Source organism: Salvelinus namaycush, chromosome 11 (assembly GCF_016432855.1).
Source record: "Salvelinus namaycush isolate Seneca chromosome 11, SaNama_1.0, whole genome shotgun sequence".
NCBI classification, from domain to species: domain Eukaryota; kingdom Metazoa; phylum Chordata; class Actinopteri; order Salmoniformes; family Salmonidae; genus Salvelinus; species Salvelinus namaycush.
Window position 1 is genome coordinate 41,578,689 of NC_052317.1, and position 20,138 is coordinate 41,598,826.

Consider the following 20,138-nt stretch of genomic DNA (forward strand, 5'->3'; position numbering starts at 1 on the left):
GGAGACAGGCAGGGAGACAGGCAGGGAGACAGGCAGGGAGACAGACAGGGAGACAGACAGGGAGACAGACAGGGAGACAGACAGGGAGACAGACAGGGAGACAGGGAGACAGACAGGGAGACAGACAGGGAGACAGACAGGGAGACAGGCAAGGAGACTAGCAGGGAGACAGGCAGACAGGGAGACAGACAGGCAGAAAGACAGACAGGGAGATAGGGATGGATACACACACACACACACACACAGCATGAAAGTACACATGCAGACACACACACACACACACACACACACACACACACACACACACAAACTCTTCTTTCATGTCCTTCTCTCACTCTATACAGCAGCTTCATCTACTGTATTTTCATCTATCATCTACCAGCCTTATCCTCCTTTTTCTCACACCACCATCCACCATCTCCACCATACACCATACACCATCTCCACCATCCACCATCTCCACCATCCATCACCATCCACCATCCATCATCTCCACCATCTCCACCATCTCCACCATCCCCCATCTTCATCATCCATCATCCACCGTCTCCACCACCATCCACCATCTCCACTATCCACCATCTCCACTATCCACCATCCACCATCTCCATAATCCACCATCTCCACATCGACCATTCACCATCTCCACCATCCACCATATCCATCATCCACTATCCACCATCCACCATCTCCACTATCCATCATCCACCATCTCTACCATCCACCATCTCCACCATCCACCATCTCTACCATCCACCATCACCATCATCCACCATCTCTACCATCCACCATCTCCACTATCTCTACCATCTACCATCTCCATCATCCACCATCTCTACCATCCACCATCACCACCATCTCCACCATCTCTACCATCCACCATCTCTACCATCCACCATCTCTACCATCCACCATCCACCATCTCTACCATCCACCATCTCTACCATCTCTACCATCCACCATCTCCACCATCCACCATCTCTACCATCCACCATCTCTACCATCCACCATCTCTACCATCCACCATCCACCATCTCTACCATCCACCATCTCTACCATCTCTACCATCCACCATCTCCACCATCCACCATCTCTACCATCTCTACCATCCACCATCTCTACCATCCACCATCCACCATCTCTACCATCCACCATCTCTACCATCCACCATCTCTACCATCCACCATCTACCATCTCTACCATCCACCATCCACCATCTCTACCATCCACCATCTCTACCATCTCTACCATCCACCATCTCTACCATCCACCATCTCTACCATCTCTACCATCCACCATCTCTACCATCCACCATCTCTACCATCCACCATCTCTACCATCCACCATCCACCATCTCCACCATCCACCATCTCCACCATCCACCATCTCTACCATCCACCATCTCTACCATCCACCATCTCCACCATCCACCATCTCTACCATCCACCATCTCCACCATCTCCACCATCCACCATCTCCACCATCCACCATCTCCACCATCCACCATCTCCACCATCACCACCATCCACCATCTCTACCATCCACCATCTCCACCATCTCCACCATCCACCATCTCTACCATCCACCATCTCCACCATCTCTACCATCCACCATCTCTACCATCCACCATCTCTACCATCCACCATCTCCACCATCTCCACCATCCACCATCACCACCATCCACCATCTCTACCATCCACCATCTCCACCATCTCCACCATCCACCATCTCTACCATCCACCATCTCCCCCATCCACCATCTCCACCATCCACCATCTCCACCATCTCCACCATCACCACCATCCACCATCTCTACCATCCACCATCTCCACCATCTCCACCATCCACCATCTCTACCATCCACCATCTCTACCATCCACCATCTCTACCATCCACCATCTCTACCATCCACCATCTCTACCATCCACCATCTCTACCATCCACCATCTCCACCATCTCCACCATCCACCATCTCCACCATCTCTACCATCCACCATCTCTACCATCCACCATCTCTACCATCCACCATCTCTACCATCCACCATCTCCACCATCCACCATCTCTACCATCCACCATCCACCATCTCTACCATCCACCATCTCTACCATCTCTACCATCCACCATCTCTACCATCCACCATCTCTACCATCCACCATCTCCACCATCCACCATCTCTACCATCCACCATCTCCCCCATCCACCATCTCCACCATCCACCATCTCCACCATCCACCATCTCCACCATCCACCATCACCACCATCCACCATCTCTACCATCCACCATCTCCACCATCTCCACCATCTCCACCATCCACCATCTCTACCATCCACCATCTCCCCCATCCACCATCTCCACCATCCACCATCTCCACCATCCACCATCTCCACCATCACCACCATCCACCATCTCTACCATCCACCATCTCTACCATCCACCATCTCTACCATCCACCATCTCCACCATCTCTACCATCCACCATCTCCACCATCCACCATCTCTACCATCCACCATCTCTACCATCCACCATCTCCACCATCTCCCCCATCCACCATCTCCACCATCCACCATCTCCACCATCCACCATCTCCACCATCCACCATCACCACCATCCACCATCTCTACCATCCACCATCTCTACCATCCACCATCTCTACCATCCACCATCTCTACCATCCACCATCTCTACCATCTCTACCATCCACCATCTCCACCATCCACCATCACCACCATCCACCATCACCACCATCCACCATCTCCACCATCCACCATCTCTACCATCCACCATCTCCACCATCTCTACCATCCACCATCCACCATCTCTACCATCCACCATCCACCATCTCTACCATCCACCATCTCTACCATCCACCATCCACCATCTCTACCATCCACCATCTCTACCATCCACCATCTCTACCATCCACCATCTCTACCATCCACCATCTCTACCATCCACCATCTCTACCATCCACCATCTCTACCATCCACCATCTCCACCATCTCTACCATCCACCATCTCCACCATCTCCACCATCTCCACCATCCACCATCTCTACCATCCACCATCTCTACCATCCACCATCTCCACCATCTCCACCATCCACCATCTCTACCATCTCTACCATCTCCACCATCTCTACCATCCACCATCTCTACCATCTACCATCCACCATCTCTACCATCCACCATCTCCACCATCTCTACCATCCACCATCTCCACCATCTCCACCATCCACCATCTCTACCATCCACCATCTCTACCATCCACCATCCACCATCTCTACCATCCACCATCTCTACCATCCACCATCTCTACCATCCACCATCTCTACCATCCACCATCTCTACCATCCACCATCTCTACCATCCACCATCCACCATCTCCACCATCCACCATCCACCATCACCACTATCCACCATCACCACCATCCACCATCTCCACCATCCACCATCCCTTGTTTTTACCTCCTCCTCATCTCTATCTACATCTCTCTCTCTCTCTCTCTCTCTCTCTCTCTACCTCCCTCTCTCTCTCTCTCTACCTCTCTCTCTACCTCCCTCTCTCTCTCTCTCTCTACCTCCCTCCCTCTCTCTCTCTCTCTCTCTCTCTTCTATCTCTCATTTGAGCCGTAATGATGTGTAATATATACTAGTAAAGACACCCCCGTATCTCATGAAATGGATGTTTTTTGTGTTTGATGTGGTTCCATCATTCTATTCCATCAATCAGCCTTTCCTCTGATTTAAAGTGACACCAGTCTCCGCTGACTAGAGCAGTTAAAACACACTATCTCATGCCTCCTGTGTGTGTGTGTCTCTGTCAGGTGATTGACTTTGATGATGGTTGTGGGTCTGTGCTGAGGATCCAGCCGCTGAGGACACACAGAGACGAGGCCATATACGAGTGTACTGCCGCCAACAGTGGTGGCGAGATCAACACTAGTGCCAAACTCACCGTGCTAGAAGGTAAGAGGTCTCCTAGTCTCTCTCTGTTAAGCTGTCTTTCTGTGTGTCTCAAAAGCTTTCTCTCTCTCCCTGTCTCTCTCTCTCTCTCTCTCTCTCTCTCTCTCTCTCTCTCTGTCTCTCTGTATTTTTCTCTGTATTTCTCTCTGTATTTCTCTCTGTGTGTCTCTCTCTCTCTCTCTCTGTCTCTCTGTCTCTATCTCTCTCTCTCTGTCTCTCTGTCTCTCTGTGTCTGTCTGTCTCTCTCTCTCTCTCTCTCTCTCTGTCTCTGTCTCTCTGTCTCTCTCTCTCTCTCTCTCTGTATTTCTCTCTGTATTTCTCTCTGTGTCTCTCTCTGTGTCTCTCTCTCTCTCTCTCTGTATTTCTCTCTGTCTCTCTGTATCTCTCTCTCAATTCAAATCAAAGGGCTTTATTGGCATGAGAACCATATGTTTACATTGCCAAAGTAAATGGAACAGACCATGAAAAGGGAAGATAAATTAACAGATACATATAGGTTGTATTTACAATGTTGTTTGTGTTCCTCTGGTTGCCCTTTTCTCATGGCAACGGGTCACAAATGCTGCTGTGACGTCACACTGCGGTATTTCGCCTAACAGATATGGGAGTTTATCAATGTTTGATTTGTTTTCAAATTCTTTATGGGTCTGTGTGATCTCTGTAATTCATACAGAAACATTTGTCAACCCAGGGGGCAATGTTATGCTTTGACTGCTGTGTCCTCATACAGACTGCCCAAGGTGGTTGACTGCTGTGTCCTCATACAGACTGCCCAAGGTGGTTGACTGCTGTGTCCTCATACAGACTGCCCAAGGTGGTTGACTGCTGTGTCCTCATACAGACTGCCCAAGGTGGTTGACTGCTGTGTCCTCATACAGACTGCCCAAGGTGGTTGACTGCTGTGTCCTCATACAGACTGCCCAAGGTGGTTGACTGCTGTGTCCTCATACAGACTGCCCAAGGTGTTTGACTGCTGTGTCCTCATACAGACACCCCAAGGTGGTTGACTGCTGTGTCCTCATACAGACTGCCCAAGGTGGTTGACTGCTGTGTCCTCATACAGACACCCCAAAGTGTTAGACTGCTGTGTCCTCATACAAACGTCCCAAGGTGTTAGACTGCTGTGTCCTCATACAGACTGCCCAAGGTGGTTGACTGCTGTGTCCTCATACAGACTGCCCAAGGAGGTTGACTGCTGTGTCCTCATACAGACTGTCCAAGGAGGTTGACTGCTGTGTCCTCATACAGACTGCCCAAGGAGGTTGACTGCTGTGTCCTCATACAGACTGCCCAAGGAGGTTGACTGCTGTGTCCTCATACAGACTGCCCAAGGAGGTTGACTGCTGTGTCCTCATACAGACTGCCCATGGTGGTTGACTGCTGTGTCCTCATACAGACTGCCCAAGGAGGTTGACTGCTGTGTCCTCATACAGACTGCCCAAGGTGGTTGACTGCTGTGTCCTCATACAGACTGCCCAAGGAGGTTGACTGCTGTGTCCTCATACAGACTGCCCAAGGTGTTAGACTGCTGTGTCCTCATACAGACACCCCAAGGAGGTTGACTGCTGTGTCCTCATACAGACACCCCAAGGTGTTATTCTGCTGTGTCCTCATACAGACACCCCAAGGTGTTATTCTGCTGTGTCCTCATACAGACACCCCAAGGTGTTAGACTGCTGTGTCCTCATACAGACACCCCAAGGTGTTAGACTGCTGTGTCCTCATACAGACACCCCAAGGTGTTAGACTGCTGTGTCCTCATACAGACACCCCAAAGTGTTAGACTGCTGTGTCCTCATACAGACACCCCAAGGTGTTATTCTGCTGTGTCCTCATACAGACACCCCAAGGTGTTAGACTGCTGTGTCCTCATACAGACACCCCAAGGTGTTATTCTGCTGTGTCCTCATACAGACACCCCAAGGTGTTATTCTGCTGTGTCCTCATACAGACACCCCAAGGTGTTAGACTGCTGTGTCCTCATACAGACACCCCAAGGTGTTAGACTGCTGTGTCCTCATACAAACGTCCCAAGGTGTTAGACTGCTGTGTCTTCATACAGACACCCCAAGGTGGTTGACTGCTGTGTCCTCATACAGACTGCCCAAGGTGGTTGACTGCTGTGTCCTCATACAGACTGCCCAAGGTGTTATTCTGCTGTGTCCTAGGTAACAGTACAGCCATTGCATGTTGTCTGTCCACCAAATGGAGGTTTGAACAGTCCGTTGTCAGTCCGTTGGGGTAATGGTTAACCTGTCCGTTGTCCTGGGGTAATGGTTAAGATGTCCGTTGTCCTGGGGTAATGGTTAAGATGTCCGTTGTCCTGGGGTAATGGTTAAGATGTCCGTTGTCCTGGGGTAATGGTTAAGATGTCCGTTGTCCTGGGGTAATGGTTAAGATGTCCGTTGTCCTGGGGTAATGGTTAAGATGTCCGTTGTCCTGGGGTAATGGTTAAGATGTCCGTTGTCCTGGGGTAATGGTTAAGATGTCCGTTGTCCTGGGGTAATGGTTAAGATGAATGGAGCTATCTGAAGTCGGTTGTTTTCTGTCTACCTCCCTAGTCCCACCCTAAACCCTATACAGTGCACTCGTTTTTTACCAGGGCCCATAGGAAATAGGTGTGTTCCCACACGAAAAAGGATCTATTTTATTTAAATATAGCTTCTTGTAAGCCAGCTTCAAGTCTCGTTTCTTGTCCGTCCCAGTCAGACATGTATTGGATGACATCATCGTGTGGTCTTGTCTGGCTGGAGGGTCTTTCATAGTGAAGAGAGAAGTGTTATTACTTTCCTTTGCACAATGGCATAGGTGTGTGTGTTTGTGTGTGTGTGTGTCTCTCTCTCTGTGTGTGTGTGTGTGTGTGTGTGTGTGTGTGTGTGTGTGTCTCTCTGTGTGTGTGTGTGTGTGTGTGTCTCTCTGTGTGTGTATGTGTCTCTGTGTGTGTGTGTGTCTGTGTGTGTGTGAGTGTCTCTCTCTGTGTGTCTCTGCGTGTGTGTGTGTCTGTGTGTGTGTGAGTGTCTCTCTCTGTGTCTCTCTCTGTGTCTCTCTCTGTGTCTCTCTGTGTGTGTGTGTGTGTGTGTGTGTGTGTGTGTGTGTGTGTGTGTGTGTGTGTGTGTGTGTGTGTGTGTGTGTGTGTGTGTGTGTGTGTGTGTGTGTGTGTGTGTGTGTGTGTGTGTGTGTGTTAATACTGGTAACGTGAGTCATGACATGAGCCAAACGTGAAAACGTTGAGATGAATGAGAAAAAAAACTCAGAATCAGACATCTAGTAATTTAGTGTAAAAAGCAGACATGGCCTGTGATGGCACCATTCTCCCTATGGGCCCTGGTGTAAAGTAGTGCCCTATATAGGGTTTAGGGTGCTGTTTGGGACTGATGTCACTCATAAACAACATGTAGCCTACTGGTGTGTAAATCATGAATTCATGTGTGACCCCAGTGGACTGTTAAATCAGGTCAATGAGTCTGACAGTTGTATCTGATCACGAATGTGTTTTTGTAATGATATAGAGGCTTTCATTGAGGAAGTCTGCAGGTAGAGACGAGAGTTTAGAGGTTTACTGTAACAAAATAATCTATTCGTCCATCTCTCTCTCTCTCTCTGTCTCTCTCTCTCTCTCTCTCTCTGTCTCTCTCTGTCTCTTTCTCTCTCTCGCTCTCTCTCTTTCTCTCTTTCTCTCTTTCTCTCTCTCTCTCTCTCTCTCTCTACTCTCTCTCTCTCTCTCTTTCTCTCTCTCTCTCTCTCTCTCTCTCTCTGTCTCTCTCTCTCTCTCTCTCTCTCTCTCTCGTCGGAGTGCATGCTGGGAGTGAGTCGTCAAACAGGAGTGATTGTGAGAGCGACTGGAAATCTTTTCACTCTATTGGGTTTTTTGGTATGTATATATATATATATTGATTAGTTTAGTTGTTTTAAGGGTATCTTGTCTAACTATCACTAAGCATGTATAGAGGTGGTGGGATCGTTGAGGTTGGTTTTTCGCGAGGGCACAACCAGCGGGTGGGGCTGGTTGCAATGGCCACTCGTGGAAGTTTGGAGTTTGAAAAACTTAGTAGGCGAAATGGGGTAAAGATCCCTGCCGCGGCTGGGTGTTCAGTGGAAGAATGTAGCTTGGCTGTGGGTGCTATCATTGGGTATGATAGCATCAAATCAGCCTCAAGGATGAATAGCGCAGTAGTGATATTCTTAGATTCCATTGAAAAGGTGAATACGATGGTTGAGAGAGGTGTTGTGTTGCGGGAGACACAGACGCCGGTATTTCCGCTTATGAATCCGGCGAAGAAAGTTATATTGTCTAACGTACCACCATTTGTTAGAGATGAAGTGTTGGAGCGAGAGTTATCTCGTCATGGTCAAATTGTATCTACAATAAAGAAGGTTCTGTTTGGATGCAAATCTCCGTTGCTGAAACATGTCGTGACTCATAGGAGGCAAGTGCATATGATCTTAAAAAAGGACGTAGATGAACTGAATTTAGCGTTCAGTTTTAAGATTGATGGATTTGATTATGTTTTTTACGCTTCTACTGAATCAATGAAATGTTTTGGTTGTGGAAGAGAGGGGCATTTGGTGCGTAGTTGTCCCGAGAATGAGCGCGCAGAGCCTGGTAGTAGCTCTAGTGATGGTGCAGCTAAAGCATCAACGCGAAGGGATGAACATGCTAAGGGTGCAGGGGAACGGAGAAGGTGGGCAGATGTGGTTGGAAAAGTAGGAGAGGAAGGCATTGTGGATAAGGGGGCAATTGTGGTAGATCAGAACAAAGAGGGAGGGGAAGCAGTAGGTGAGATGGCGACTGCCGTCGCTGAGGTGGTGCTGGAAAATGAAATTGGAGATAAAGAGGAGATTGAAATAACGGAAAAGGAAGCAGCTGTTTTCAAAGTACCGAGGAGTAAAAGGAAGAATTTAAGGGGTGGTGAAGGGTCTAATTCTAAGAGGAAGGTAGAGATTGATAAATCAGTTGAGGATGAACAGGTTGTAGAGATGGTGGAGTTTTCTTCTGGGGAGGATAGCGAGAGTGAGTCATCTGACGCGTCACAACAAAATAGCGAGATAACTGGGGTGGAAGGGAGGTATGGGATTAAGAAGGTATGTCAATTTTTGAAGTTGACAAAAGGGAAGAAATATATGCAGGATTATAATATAACTGATTTTTTCCCTGAAAGTGAATTGTTTATTGAATCAGCAAAGTTTCTGATGTCAAAAATTACAGGGGGAGGTTTGACAAGCCCTGAAATTGCTAGACTCAAGAAAGTGGTCACGAGAGTGATAAGTGATGTAAATTCTAAAGAAAATGAAAGAGTTCAGTTGCAGTTTTAACTCTGTAAAGAGATGTGGTGTCTGTATCTTCCTCTGTATATTTTTTTCATCCATGAGCAGTTTTAAGATTTCTTCTTTAAACGTAAATGGGGCAAGAGATGGTAAAAAAAGAGCAATAGTGTATGAGTTAATTAGGGGAAAGGGAAGTGACATAAATTTTCTACAAGAAACGCATAGTAATTTGGAAAATGAAGTTATGTGGCAACAGGAGTGGGGGGGGACAGTGGTGTGTAGTCATAAAAACTCAAAAAGTGGGGGTGTGGCTATATTGTTCTCAAGAGGGTTTTTGCCTTTGTCATATGAGGTTGAAGAGGTAGTTGAGGGGAGGTTATTAAAAGTTAGAGCAAGGTATGAAAACATCACTATGTGTCTGATAAATGTATATGCCCCAGTGGTGGCAGTTGAGAGGGTATGTTTTTTAGAGACATTATCAAATACCATTGAGAAATGTAACAATGAAGATTATTTATTTATTGCTGGGGACTTTAACTGCACAGTCAGCGATTTAGATAGAAATCACCAAGAACCTCATATAGCCTCAAGGAAGTTTTTAAAACGCCTCATTGTAACACATGAACTGTGTGATATTTGGCGGAGTCAACATGGAAGCACAAGGCAGTACACCTGGGCGCATGTGAGAGAGAACACCATCTCTATGGCCAGGTTAGATAGGTTTTATTGTTTTGAGCATCAATCTCAGGTCTGTAAATCAAGTGTGATAACCCCAGTGGGATTTTCTGATCATTGTTTAATAACAGAGGTGGTGTTCATTAACGATGTAAAACCCAAAAGCGCATACTGGCATTTTAATATAACTTTATTGAGTGATGCTCACTTCAGGAAATGTTTTAGTTTTTTCTGGGAAAGGTGGAGGTCTCAAAAGGCCAGTTTTGTATCCCTTCAACAGTGGTGGGATATAGGGAAAATCCAGATTCAACAATTCTGTAATCAATACACGAGGAATGTCACCAAGGATATCACCAGATCAATGAAAGCCCTAGAGTTTGAAATAGTGGAACTCATGACGTTGGGTGAGACCACAGGAGATCGAGGCCATACTCAGGCCCTCAAGAGGAAAAAAGCTGCATTGGCAGACCTGCTGGGTATCAGAGCACAGGGGGCATTGGTGAGAAGTAAGTTTCAGGGAATCTCTGAAATGGATGCCTCATCCAAATTTTTCTTTGGTTTAGAGAAAAAGAATGGACAAAGAAAAATTATTCATTGTCTCAAATCAGCTGTTGGACAAGAGCTCAATAGCCCTAGTGAAATTAGAAAGAGGGCAGTAGAGTTCTATGCTGAGCTCTACAAGTGTGAGTACAAAGAGGATAAAACAGTGACACAGCAGTTCCTTGATGGGCTCCCACAGGTGGCTGCAGAAGCTCAGGTTGAGCTTGAGCAACCATTGTCTTTGCAGGAGCTATACACTGCATTAGAAGGCATGGAAAATGGAAGAGCACCAGGCATTGATGGGCTTCCCGTTGACTTTTTTAAGTCTTTTTGGGCTATGTTGGGAGAGGATTGGCTAGCAGTAGTTAATGATAGTTTAACCGGAGGGTTACTACCAATAAGCTGCAGAAGGGCTGTCCTCACCCTACTGCCCAAAAAGGGTGACCCTAGGGAGGTGAAGAACTGGAGGCCGGTGGCTTTATTGTGCACTGATTATAAGATCCTGTCCAAGGCTTTGTCCAACAGGCTGAGGGAGGTGATGGGGCAAATCATACATACGGACCAGTCCTACTGTGTTCCTGGCAGGCAGATAGGGGATAACATTTCTCTGATTCGTGATTTTTTGGACGTCTCTAGGGCTATTGGGTTGGATGCTGGTCTAATTTCAATTGATCAGGAAAAGGCATTTGACCGAGTTGAACATCAATATTTATGGCACACGTTTGAGGCGTTTGGGTTCAGCTCTGGTTTTATTGCCATGATAAAGGTGATATATGGTGACATTGAAAGTGTATTGAAAGTTAACGGTGGTTTGAGTGCTCCTTTTAAAGTGTGTAGAGGTATTAGGCAGGGATGTTCTTTATCAGGGATGTTATATGCCATTGCTATAGAGCCACTACTAAATAGCATTAGAAGTCGCATTGAAGGGGTGTACCTTTCAGAGGATATTCCTCCTATTCGTCTCTCAGCCTATGCTGATGATGTAGTTGTTTTAGTGAAAAATCAAGCGGAGGTGGATAGTTTGAGTCTAATGGTTGATCGTTTTAGGGGAATATCCTCTGCAAAGGTAAATTGGGAAAAGAGTTGTGCTTTACAGATTGGAGAATGGTCTGGAGGGATCATGGCTTTGCCAGGGGGGCTGGAATGGTGTAAGGGAGGTTTTAAGTATCTTGGAGTGTACCTAGGAGATGAGGGGATTATGGAAAAAAATTGGATTGGGGTGGTTGAAATGGTGGAAGGGAGAATGAGGAGATGGCGTTGGTTGCTATCTCGTATGTCATATAGGGGGCGAACTATTATAGTTAACAATGTGATTGCCTCTGCACTATGGCATCGGTTGTCAGTTTTAGAACCACCATCTGGCCTTCTAGCTAAGATACAGGCAATTATTGTGGATTTCTTTTGGGATAAATATCACTGGGTTCCACAAAGTGTGTTGTATTTGTCAAAAGAGGAGGGGGGACAAGGTCTTGTACATCTTGCTAGTAGGGCTGCTGCTTTCCGGTTTCAGTTTATTCAAAGGTTGCTTTATGGACCGGAAAATGTGGTGTGGAGAGGGGTGGCAGGTCTTGTATTACAGAGGGTTGGAGGATTAGGTTTAAAGAAGGCTTTATTTCTGGTTGATAGTAGCCAGATTTCTAGGGAGGGAGTACCTCCGTTTTACAGAGGTCTTCTCAGAGTGTGGAGCATAATGAAGGTGTCCAGACGAACTTCAGCGGAGTCAGTGTATTAGCTGTTGGAGGAACCTCTGGTGTATGGGGCAAGACTGGATTGTACAACTGCAGCTGTTCCACATTTCTCCAAGATTCTGGTGAAGGGCAAAATCATCACCTTAAAACAGTTAATGGCCATGGCTGGGCCCGCCTTAATGGATGGAAGACGGGTGGCTGAACATTTGGGGGTGAGGTCGGAAAGGATTGTCGGACAAATGCTGGGAAGCTGCAGGAAGGCTCTGTCAGCGGAAGAGTGGGGTATGCTTAATAGCCACAAGAAGAAGGTACAAGATGAAGACGTCTCATTTCCAAGACTAGGGATTACACCAAATATCCCAGAGTCAGAAAGAAAGGCGGTATTGCTGGATTTGAGAGGGTTGGAGGAGGTGGGTTTGGATGAGGTGAATGGGAAGGACTTGTATAGGGGGTGTGTCAAGGTGTTGAATAAAGATAAATTGAAAAATAGAAAAGACACTCCATGGAGGGTAAAATTGGGAATTGATGACAAGGTAAAGCCAGCATGGAGAGCACTGTACAAACCACCGTTACAAAAGGGTACTGGTGATATGCAATGGAGGGTTTTACATGGCATCATTGCAGTTAATGCTTTTGTATCTGTTATTAACTCAGATGTTAGAGATGGATGTCCTTTTTGTAATATAAGAGAAACCATTTTTCACTGTTTTATGGAGTGTGAGAGGATAAAACCTCTATTGGAAATGATGGAATCTTTGTTTAAAGCTGTAGGGGAGATTTTCAATAATACTGTTTTTATTTTGGGGTTTCAATATAGTAAGCAACAGAAAAGAAAATGTCAACTGTTAAATTTTATTTTGGGACAAGCTAAGATGTCAATTTTTCTGAGTAGGAAACATAAGATAGAAACGGGATATGGGCAGGATGTAAGATGTGTTTTTAAAGGATTAGTGAAAGCAAGAATAAAAGTGGATTTTGAGTTCTTCTCAGCTGTAAAAGATCTCCCATTGTTTGAGGAGAAGTGGGCCTACGAAGGAGTGCTTTGTTTTGTAGAGGAGGGGGAATTATTTTTTGTTGATGAAATAAGTTGAATGTATATGTTCTTTTGTATTTTTATTTTTATTTATTTTGTTTTAGGAATTACATTTGTTGTATCATTTATGAAAAGGCAGTGTGTCATTATTTATGTTAACACTTGAGTATAAAATAAAGGTTTTATAAAAACTCAAAAACTCTCTCTCTCTCTCTCTCTCTGTCTCTCTCACTCTCACTCTCTCTATCTCTCTCTCTACTCTCTCTCTCTACTCTCTCTCTCTCGCTCTCTCTCTCTTTCTCTCTCTCCTCTCTCTCTTTGTCTCTCTTCTATCTCTCTTTGTCTCTCTCTCTCCTCTCTCTCTCTCTCTCTCTCCTCTCTCTCTCTCTCTCCTCTCTCTCTCTCCCTCTATCTCTGTCTCTCTCTCTCTCTCTCTCTCTCTCTCTCTCTCTCTCTCTCTCTCTCTCTCTCTCTCTCTCTGTCTCTCTGTCTCTCTGTCTCTCTGTCTCTCTGTCTCTCTCTCTCTCTCTCTCTCTGTCTCTCTCTCTCTCTCTCTGTCTCTCTGTCTCTCTGTCTCTCTGTCTCTCTGTCTCTCTGTCTCTCTCTCTCTCTCTCTGTCTCTCTGATATGCTAGATACACACACACCGTTTGTTCTGTAAGTCTGTATTTGGTTGTTTGATCTGTCGAATTCACTTTAACTGAGCAGTGACTCTCTGAAAGGACTGCCTCTCTCTCTACCCTCTATTACCAGATGAATGTCCCACAGAATGGGATTGGATTGGCACAATAAGCGATTAATTATCCTGAATATTAAATAATCATAATTAGTTATTAATGAATATGCCTCTTTCTCTGCTGAGCTAAAACCTTTAATTCACTAACACTTATAGCCACCTTTCATATTGGAATGTAACTGTTAGAGATTCCAGCCTTCTGGGGTTCTGGAGGAGGCAAAGGAAGCTTCGCTAGAAAAGCACGAGGCATCAGAGTGGCCTGCCTCCTACTCCTTCCTGTTTGATAATACTGGGTGTGTCATAGGGCTTTCTCCCAAATGGCACCCTATTCTCTATGTAGGCTCTGGTCAAGAGTAGTGCACTACATAGGGGATAGGGTGCAGTTTGGGACAAACATAGTGAGTCACGACAGGTAGTGTTGAAAGATCCAGGATGTAGAACTACGATTGGTTCAAAAGTGCCCACTCATCGACAGAACGTCTCCTTCACAACGCTCTGTCCTTTCTGGAGGATTGTGGGAGGATTGTTGGAGGAACGTTGAAGGATTGTTGGAGGAACGTTGAATGATTGTTGAAGGAATGTTGAAAGAATGTTGAAAGATTGTTGAAGGATTGTTGGAGGAACGTTGAATGATTGTTGAAGGATTGTTGAAGGATTGTTGGAGGAACGTTGAATGATTGTTGAAGGATTGTTGAAAGATTGTTGAAGGATTATTGAAGGATTATTGGAGGAACGTTGAAGGATTGTTGAAGGATTGTTGGAGGAACGTTGAATGATTGTTGAAAGATTGTTGAAGGATTATTGAAGGATTGTTGGAGGAACGTTGAAGGATTGTTGGAGGAACGTTGAATGATTGTTGAAGGATTGTTGAATGATTGTTGAAGGATTGTTGGAGGAACGTTGAATGATTGTTGAAGGATTGTTGAAGGATTATTGAAGGATTATTGAAGGATTGTTGGAGGAACGTTAAAGGATTGTTGAAGGAATGTTGAAGGATTATTGAAGGAACGTTGTTCCTCTCGTTACTTCGTGTCTCACGTCAGAGGGCGTAAATCCTCCGTGACGCTCCTAACCTGAACCCGATCTGTCTTGTAGGTCGTTGGAACTAATATTCAAATTTGAATATTGAGCATCTGCCATTCTGAAAATGTAAACATAGTTCCACATGTTTTATGTCACAGCGCTCTCGTACGACTCTCCATGAAATGAAATAGGAATAGAATAACTATATATTATTACAAACGTTGTGGTCGCCAGGCAGAGACCTGATCAGCTGTGTAGCTCCTGTAACTGTTGTACCAAGATGTCTCTTCCTTCACTGACCAGAAAAAGCTTGCTTAGCCTGTTTAAATGTCCCTGAAGTTGTAGACGTGCAGTGCCACAATTAAGAGAAGCTGACTGTTGTCAGAAATCAGTCTGTAGATCAGCATGTTTCTCCGTGATCGTATCATCGGGTCAGCTGAGCACAGCAGCTGACTCGGGAAGTCTACTACTAATATTACTGCAGTGACCCGTAAAGAGGACCAGCTGCTTCATGAAAACTCTGAATAATGTTAGCATTGGGTGACGATGTCACCTAGGTAACCTTCTCTGGGTAATCTGTCATGGGAGTCTCAGCAGACGATGTCACCTAGGTAACCTTCTCTAGGTAATCTGTCATGGCAGTCTCAGCAGACGATGTCACCTAGGTAACCTTCTCTAGGTAATCTGTCATGGGAGTCTCAGCAGACGATGTCACCTAGGTAACCTTCTCTGGGTAATCTGTCATGGGAGTCTCAGCAGACGATGTCACCTAGGTAACCTTCTCTGGGTAATCTGTCATGGCAGTCTCAGCAGACGATGTCACCTAGGTAACCTTCTCTGGGTAATCTATGTCATGGCAGTCTCAGCAGACGATGTCACCTAGGTAACCTTCTCTGGGTAATCTGTCATGGCAGTCTCAGCAGACGATGTCACCTAGGTAACCTTCTCTGGGTAATCTGTCATGGGAGTCTCAGCAGACGATGTCACCTAGGTAACCTTCTCTGGGTAATCTATGTCATGGCAGTCTCAGCAGACGATGTCACCTAGGTAACCTTCTCTGGGTAATCTGTCATGGCAGTCTCAGCAGACGATGTCACCTAGGTAACCTTCTCTAGGTAATCTGTGTCATGGCAGTCTCAGCAGACGATGTCACCTAGGTAACCTTCTCTAGGTAATCTATGTCATGGCAGTCTCAGCAGACGATGTCACCTAGGTAACCTTCTCTGGGTAATCTATGTCATGGCAGTCTCAGCAGACGATGTCACCTAGGTAACCTTCTCTGGGTAATCTGTCATGGCAGTCTCAGCAGACGATGTCACCTAGGTAACCTTCTCTAGGTAATCTGTGTCATGGCAGTCTCAGCAGACGATGTCACCTAGGTAACCTTCTCTAGGTAATCTGTGTCATGGCAGTCTCAGCAGACGATGTCACCTAGGTAACCTTCTCTAGGTAATCTATGTCATGGCAGTCTCAGCAGACGATGTCACCTAGGTAACCTTCTCTGGGTAATCTATGTCATGGCAGTCTCAGCAGACGATGTCACCTAGGTAACCTTCTCTGGGTAATCTGTCATGGCAGTCTCAGCAGACGATGTCACCTAGGTAACCTTCTCTAGGTAATCTGTGTCATGGCAGTCTCAGCAGACGATGTCACCTAGGTAACCTTCTCTAGGTAATCTATGTCATGGCAGTCTCAGCAGACGATGTCACCTAGGTAACCTTCTCTGGGTAATTTTCTCTATGTCATGGCAGTCTCAGCAGACGATGTCACCTAGGTAACCTTCTCTGGGTAATCTGTCATGGCAGTCTCAGCAGACGATGTCACCTAGGTAACCTTCTCTAGGTAATCTGTGTCATGGCAGTCTCAGCAGACGATGTCACCTAGGTAACCTTCTCTAGGTAATCTATGTCATGGCAGTCTCAGCAGACGATATCACCTAGGTAACCTTCTCTAGGTAATCTGTGTCATGGCAGTCTCAGCAGACAATGTCACCTAGGTAACCTTCTCTAGGTAATCTTCTCTAGGTAATCTTCTCTATGTAATCTATGTCATGGCAGTCTCAGCAGACGATGTCACCTAGGTAACCTTCTCTAGGTAATCTTCTCTAGGTAATCTTCTCTAGGTAATCTATGTCATGGCAGTCTCAGCAGACGATGTCACCTAGGTAACCTTCTCTGGGTAATCTGTCATGGCAGTCTCAGCAGACGATGTCACCTAGGTAACCTTCTCTAGGTAATCTGTCCTGGCAGTCTCAGCAGACGATGACACCTAGGTAATCTTCTCTAGGTAATCTATGTCATGGCAGTCTCAGCAGACGATGTCACCTAGGTAACCTTCTCTGGGTAATCTGTCATGGCAGTCTCAGCAGACGATGTCACCTAGGTAACCTTCTCTAGGTAATCTGTCCTGGCAGTCTCAGCAGACGATGTCACCTAGGTAACCTTCTCTAGGTAATCTGTCCTGGCAGTCTCAGCAGACGATGTCACCTAGGTAACCTTCTCTAGGTAATCTGTGTCATGGGAGTCTCAGCAGACGATGTCACCTAGGTAATCTTCTCTAGGTAATCTATGTCATGGCAGTCTCAGCAGACGATGTCACCTAGGTAACCTTCTCTGGGTAATCTGTCATGGCAGTCTCAGCAGACGATGTCACCTAGGTAACCTTCTCTAGGTAATCTATGTCATGGCAGTCTCAGCAGACGATGTCACCTAGGTAACCTTCTCTGGGTAATCTGTCCTGGCAGTCTCAGCAGACAATGTCACCTAGGTAATCTTCTCTGGGTAATCTATGTCATGGCAGACTACTTTTGATCTATCCCATTAGCATTCGATACGAGATACGAGACACGAGATATGAGATACGAGACACGAGACACGAGACACGAGACATCAGATACAAGCCAGATTAGTGCAGGCGGAATCAATGTGCTGATGTAAGACTGCTCGTTACTGGACTATCCTGTCATAGTCATCCTGAATAGAACTCACTGCTAGTTACTGGACTATCCTGTCATAGTCATCCTGAATAGAACTCACTGCTAGTTACTGGACTATCCTGTCATAGTCATCCTGAATAGAACTCCTCACATTGTGTTTGAACTCTTGTACCAGTCTCATTTCATACTTCTAATTCCTAGAAACAGAAGATTTTTCCTTCGAAAGGTCAGCCAAGACATATGTGAGGAATGAAATGAAATGAAAAGGTGTCTAAGCAGGACAGCAAAACAAGCGCCTCACCGAAATGACCTTTCAGCCGATACTGAATTACAGACTGTGACCATAATAATCTGGTGTGTTCTGTCCTTGTTATTGACCTGGTGTTCAGTACAGGGTCGTGTTCATTAGGCATCAAACACAAGAAAACAAACTGAAACAGAGAAGGAATAACTGGATTTATCCCCTCAAAAATATGTTTATTTTTTGAAAATGTTTTCCGTTTGCATGCCCAAATGAACTTGACCCTGGTTCTCTCTCTCTGACACGTAAACAGCCAGGTAATTACTGCAAACACAATGACAACACTGATTGGCCATCACCTGTTGTAAAACATAAATCTAGAAGAATCCTTCCTGTATATTCAGTAAACAGATTAGGGTGCCAGCGGTTTGGAAAATACCTGTTTATTTGTTGGCGTTGTGTATTACGGTCCCCGGCTGTTTGTTGACTGCCACACACACACACACACAGACAGACAGAGGCAGAAATGACTGCGACACAATGTGAGTGTAATAAATATCAGAAAATTCCGGGCGTGGAGGATCGTGTACAGACAGACAACATCCTGACTGGATCAACAGGCTTGAAATCTCATTACACACACTCATTACACACACACACACACACACACACACACACACACACACACACACACACACACACACACACACACACACACACACACACACACACACACACACACACACACACACAATCTTATTATACTTCCCTTATCTTCCCTCTCTCCTTTACAAACCATTCACAACAAGCAGCAATGGTTTGTTGTATGTCTGGGTGTCTGGTGTCTGGTCTCTGGTCTCTTCTCTGGTGTCTGGTCTCTGGTATCTGGTATCTGGTCTCTTGTCTCTGGTCTCTGGTCTCTGGTCTTGGCTCATTCGCGTTTCTTTGGTTAGGAGTTTGAGTTTAGGGTAGAGGAGAGGAGAAGAAGTGAGAGGAGAGGAGGAGAGGCGAGGAGAGAAGGGGAGGAGAGGAGAGGAGAGGGGCGAGGAGGAGGGGAGGGAGTTTAGAGGAGAGGTGAGGAGAGGAGAGAGTTTAGAGGAGAGAGTTTAGAGGAGAGGTGAGGAGAGGAGAGAGTTTAGAGGAGAGGAGAGGAGAGAGTTTAGAGGAGAGGTGAGGAGAGGAGAGAGTTTAGAGGAGAGGTGAGGAGAGGAGAGAGTTTAGAGGAGAGGTGAGGAGAGGAGAGAGTTTAGAGGAGAGGTGAGGAGAGGAGAGAGTTTAGAGGAGAGGTGAGGAGAGGAGAGAGTTTAGAGGAGAGGTGAGGAGAGGAGAGAGTTTAGAGGAGAGGTGAGGAGAGGAGAGAGTTTAGAGGAGAGGTGAGGAGAGGAGAGAGTTTAGAGGAGAGGTGAGGAGAGGAGAGAGTTTAGAGGAGAGGTGAGGAGAGGAGAGAGTTTAGAGGAGAGGTGAGGAGAGGAGAGAGTTTAGAGGAGAGGTGAGGAGAGGAGAGAGTTTAGAGGAGAGGTGAGGAGAGGAGAGAGTTTAGAGGAGAGGTGAGGAGAGGAGAGAGTTTAGAGGAGAGGTGAGGAGAGGAGAGAGTTTAGAGGAGAGGTGAGGAGAGGAGAGAGTTTAGAGGAGAGGTGAGGAGAGGAGAGAGTTTAGAGGAGAGGTGAGGAGAGGAGAGAGTTTAGAGGAGAGGTGAGGAGAGGAGAGAGTTTAGAGGAGAGGTGAGGAGAGGAGAGAGTTTAGAGGAGAGGTGAGGAGAGGAGAGAGTTTAGAGGAGAGGAGAGAGTTTAGAGGAGAGGTGAGGAGAGGAGAGAGTTTAGAGGAGAGGTGAGGAGAGGAGAGAGTTTAGAGGAGAGGTGAGGAGAGGAGAGAGTTTAGAGGAGAGGTGAGGAGAGGAGAGAGTTTAGAGGAGAGGTGAGGAGAGGAGAGAGTTTAGAGGAGAGGTGAGGAGAGGAGAGAGTTTAGAGGAGAGGTGAGGTGAGGAGAGAGTTTAGAGGAGAGGTGAGGAGAGGAGAGAGTTTAGAGGAGAGGTGAGGAG

The 20,138-nt window shown here is 46.2% G+C and overlaps 1 protein-coding gene across 1 annotated transcript in view; it reads left to right on the forward strand.

The window, feature by feature from the left end:
- LOC120055420 (receptor-type tyrosine-protein phosphatase F-like) overlaps positions 1-20,138 on the forward strand; it is a 218,477-nt gene that overhangs the window by 42,685 nt on the left and 155,654 nt on the right. Inside the window, exon 3 of the mRNA XM_039003282.1 lies at positions 3,827-3,968. Within this exon, the coding sequence (XP_038859210.1) occupies positions 3,827-3,968 (142 nt within the window). The remainder of the gene's footprint in view (positions 1-3,826; positions 3,969-20,138) is intronic.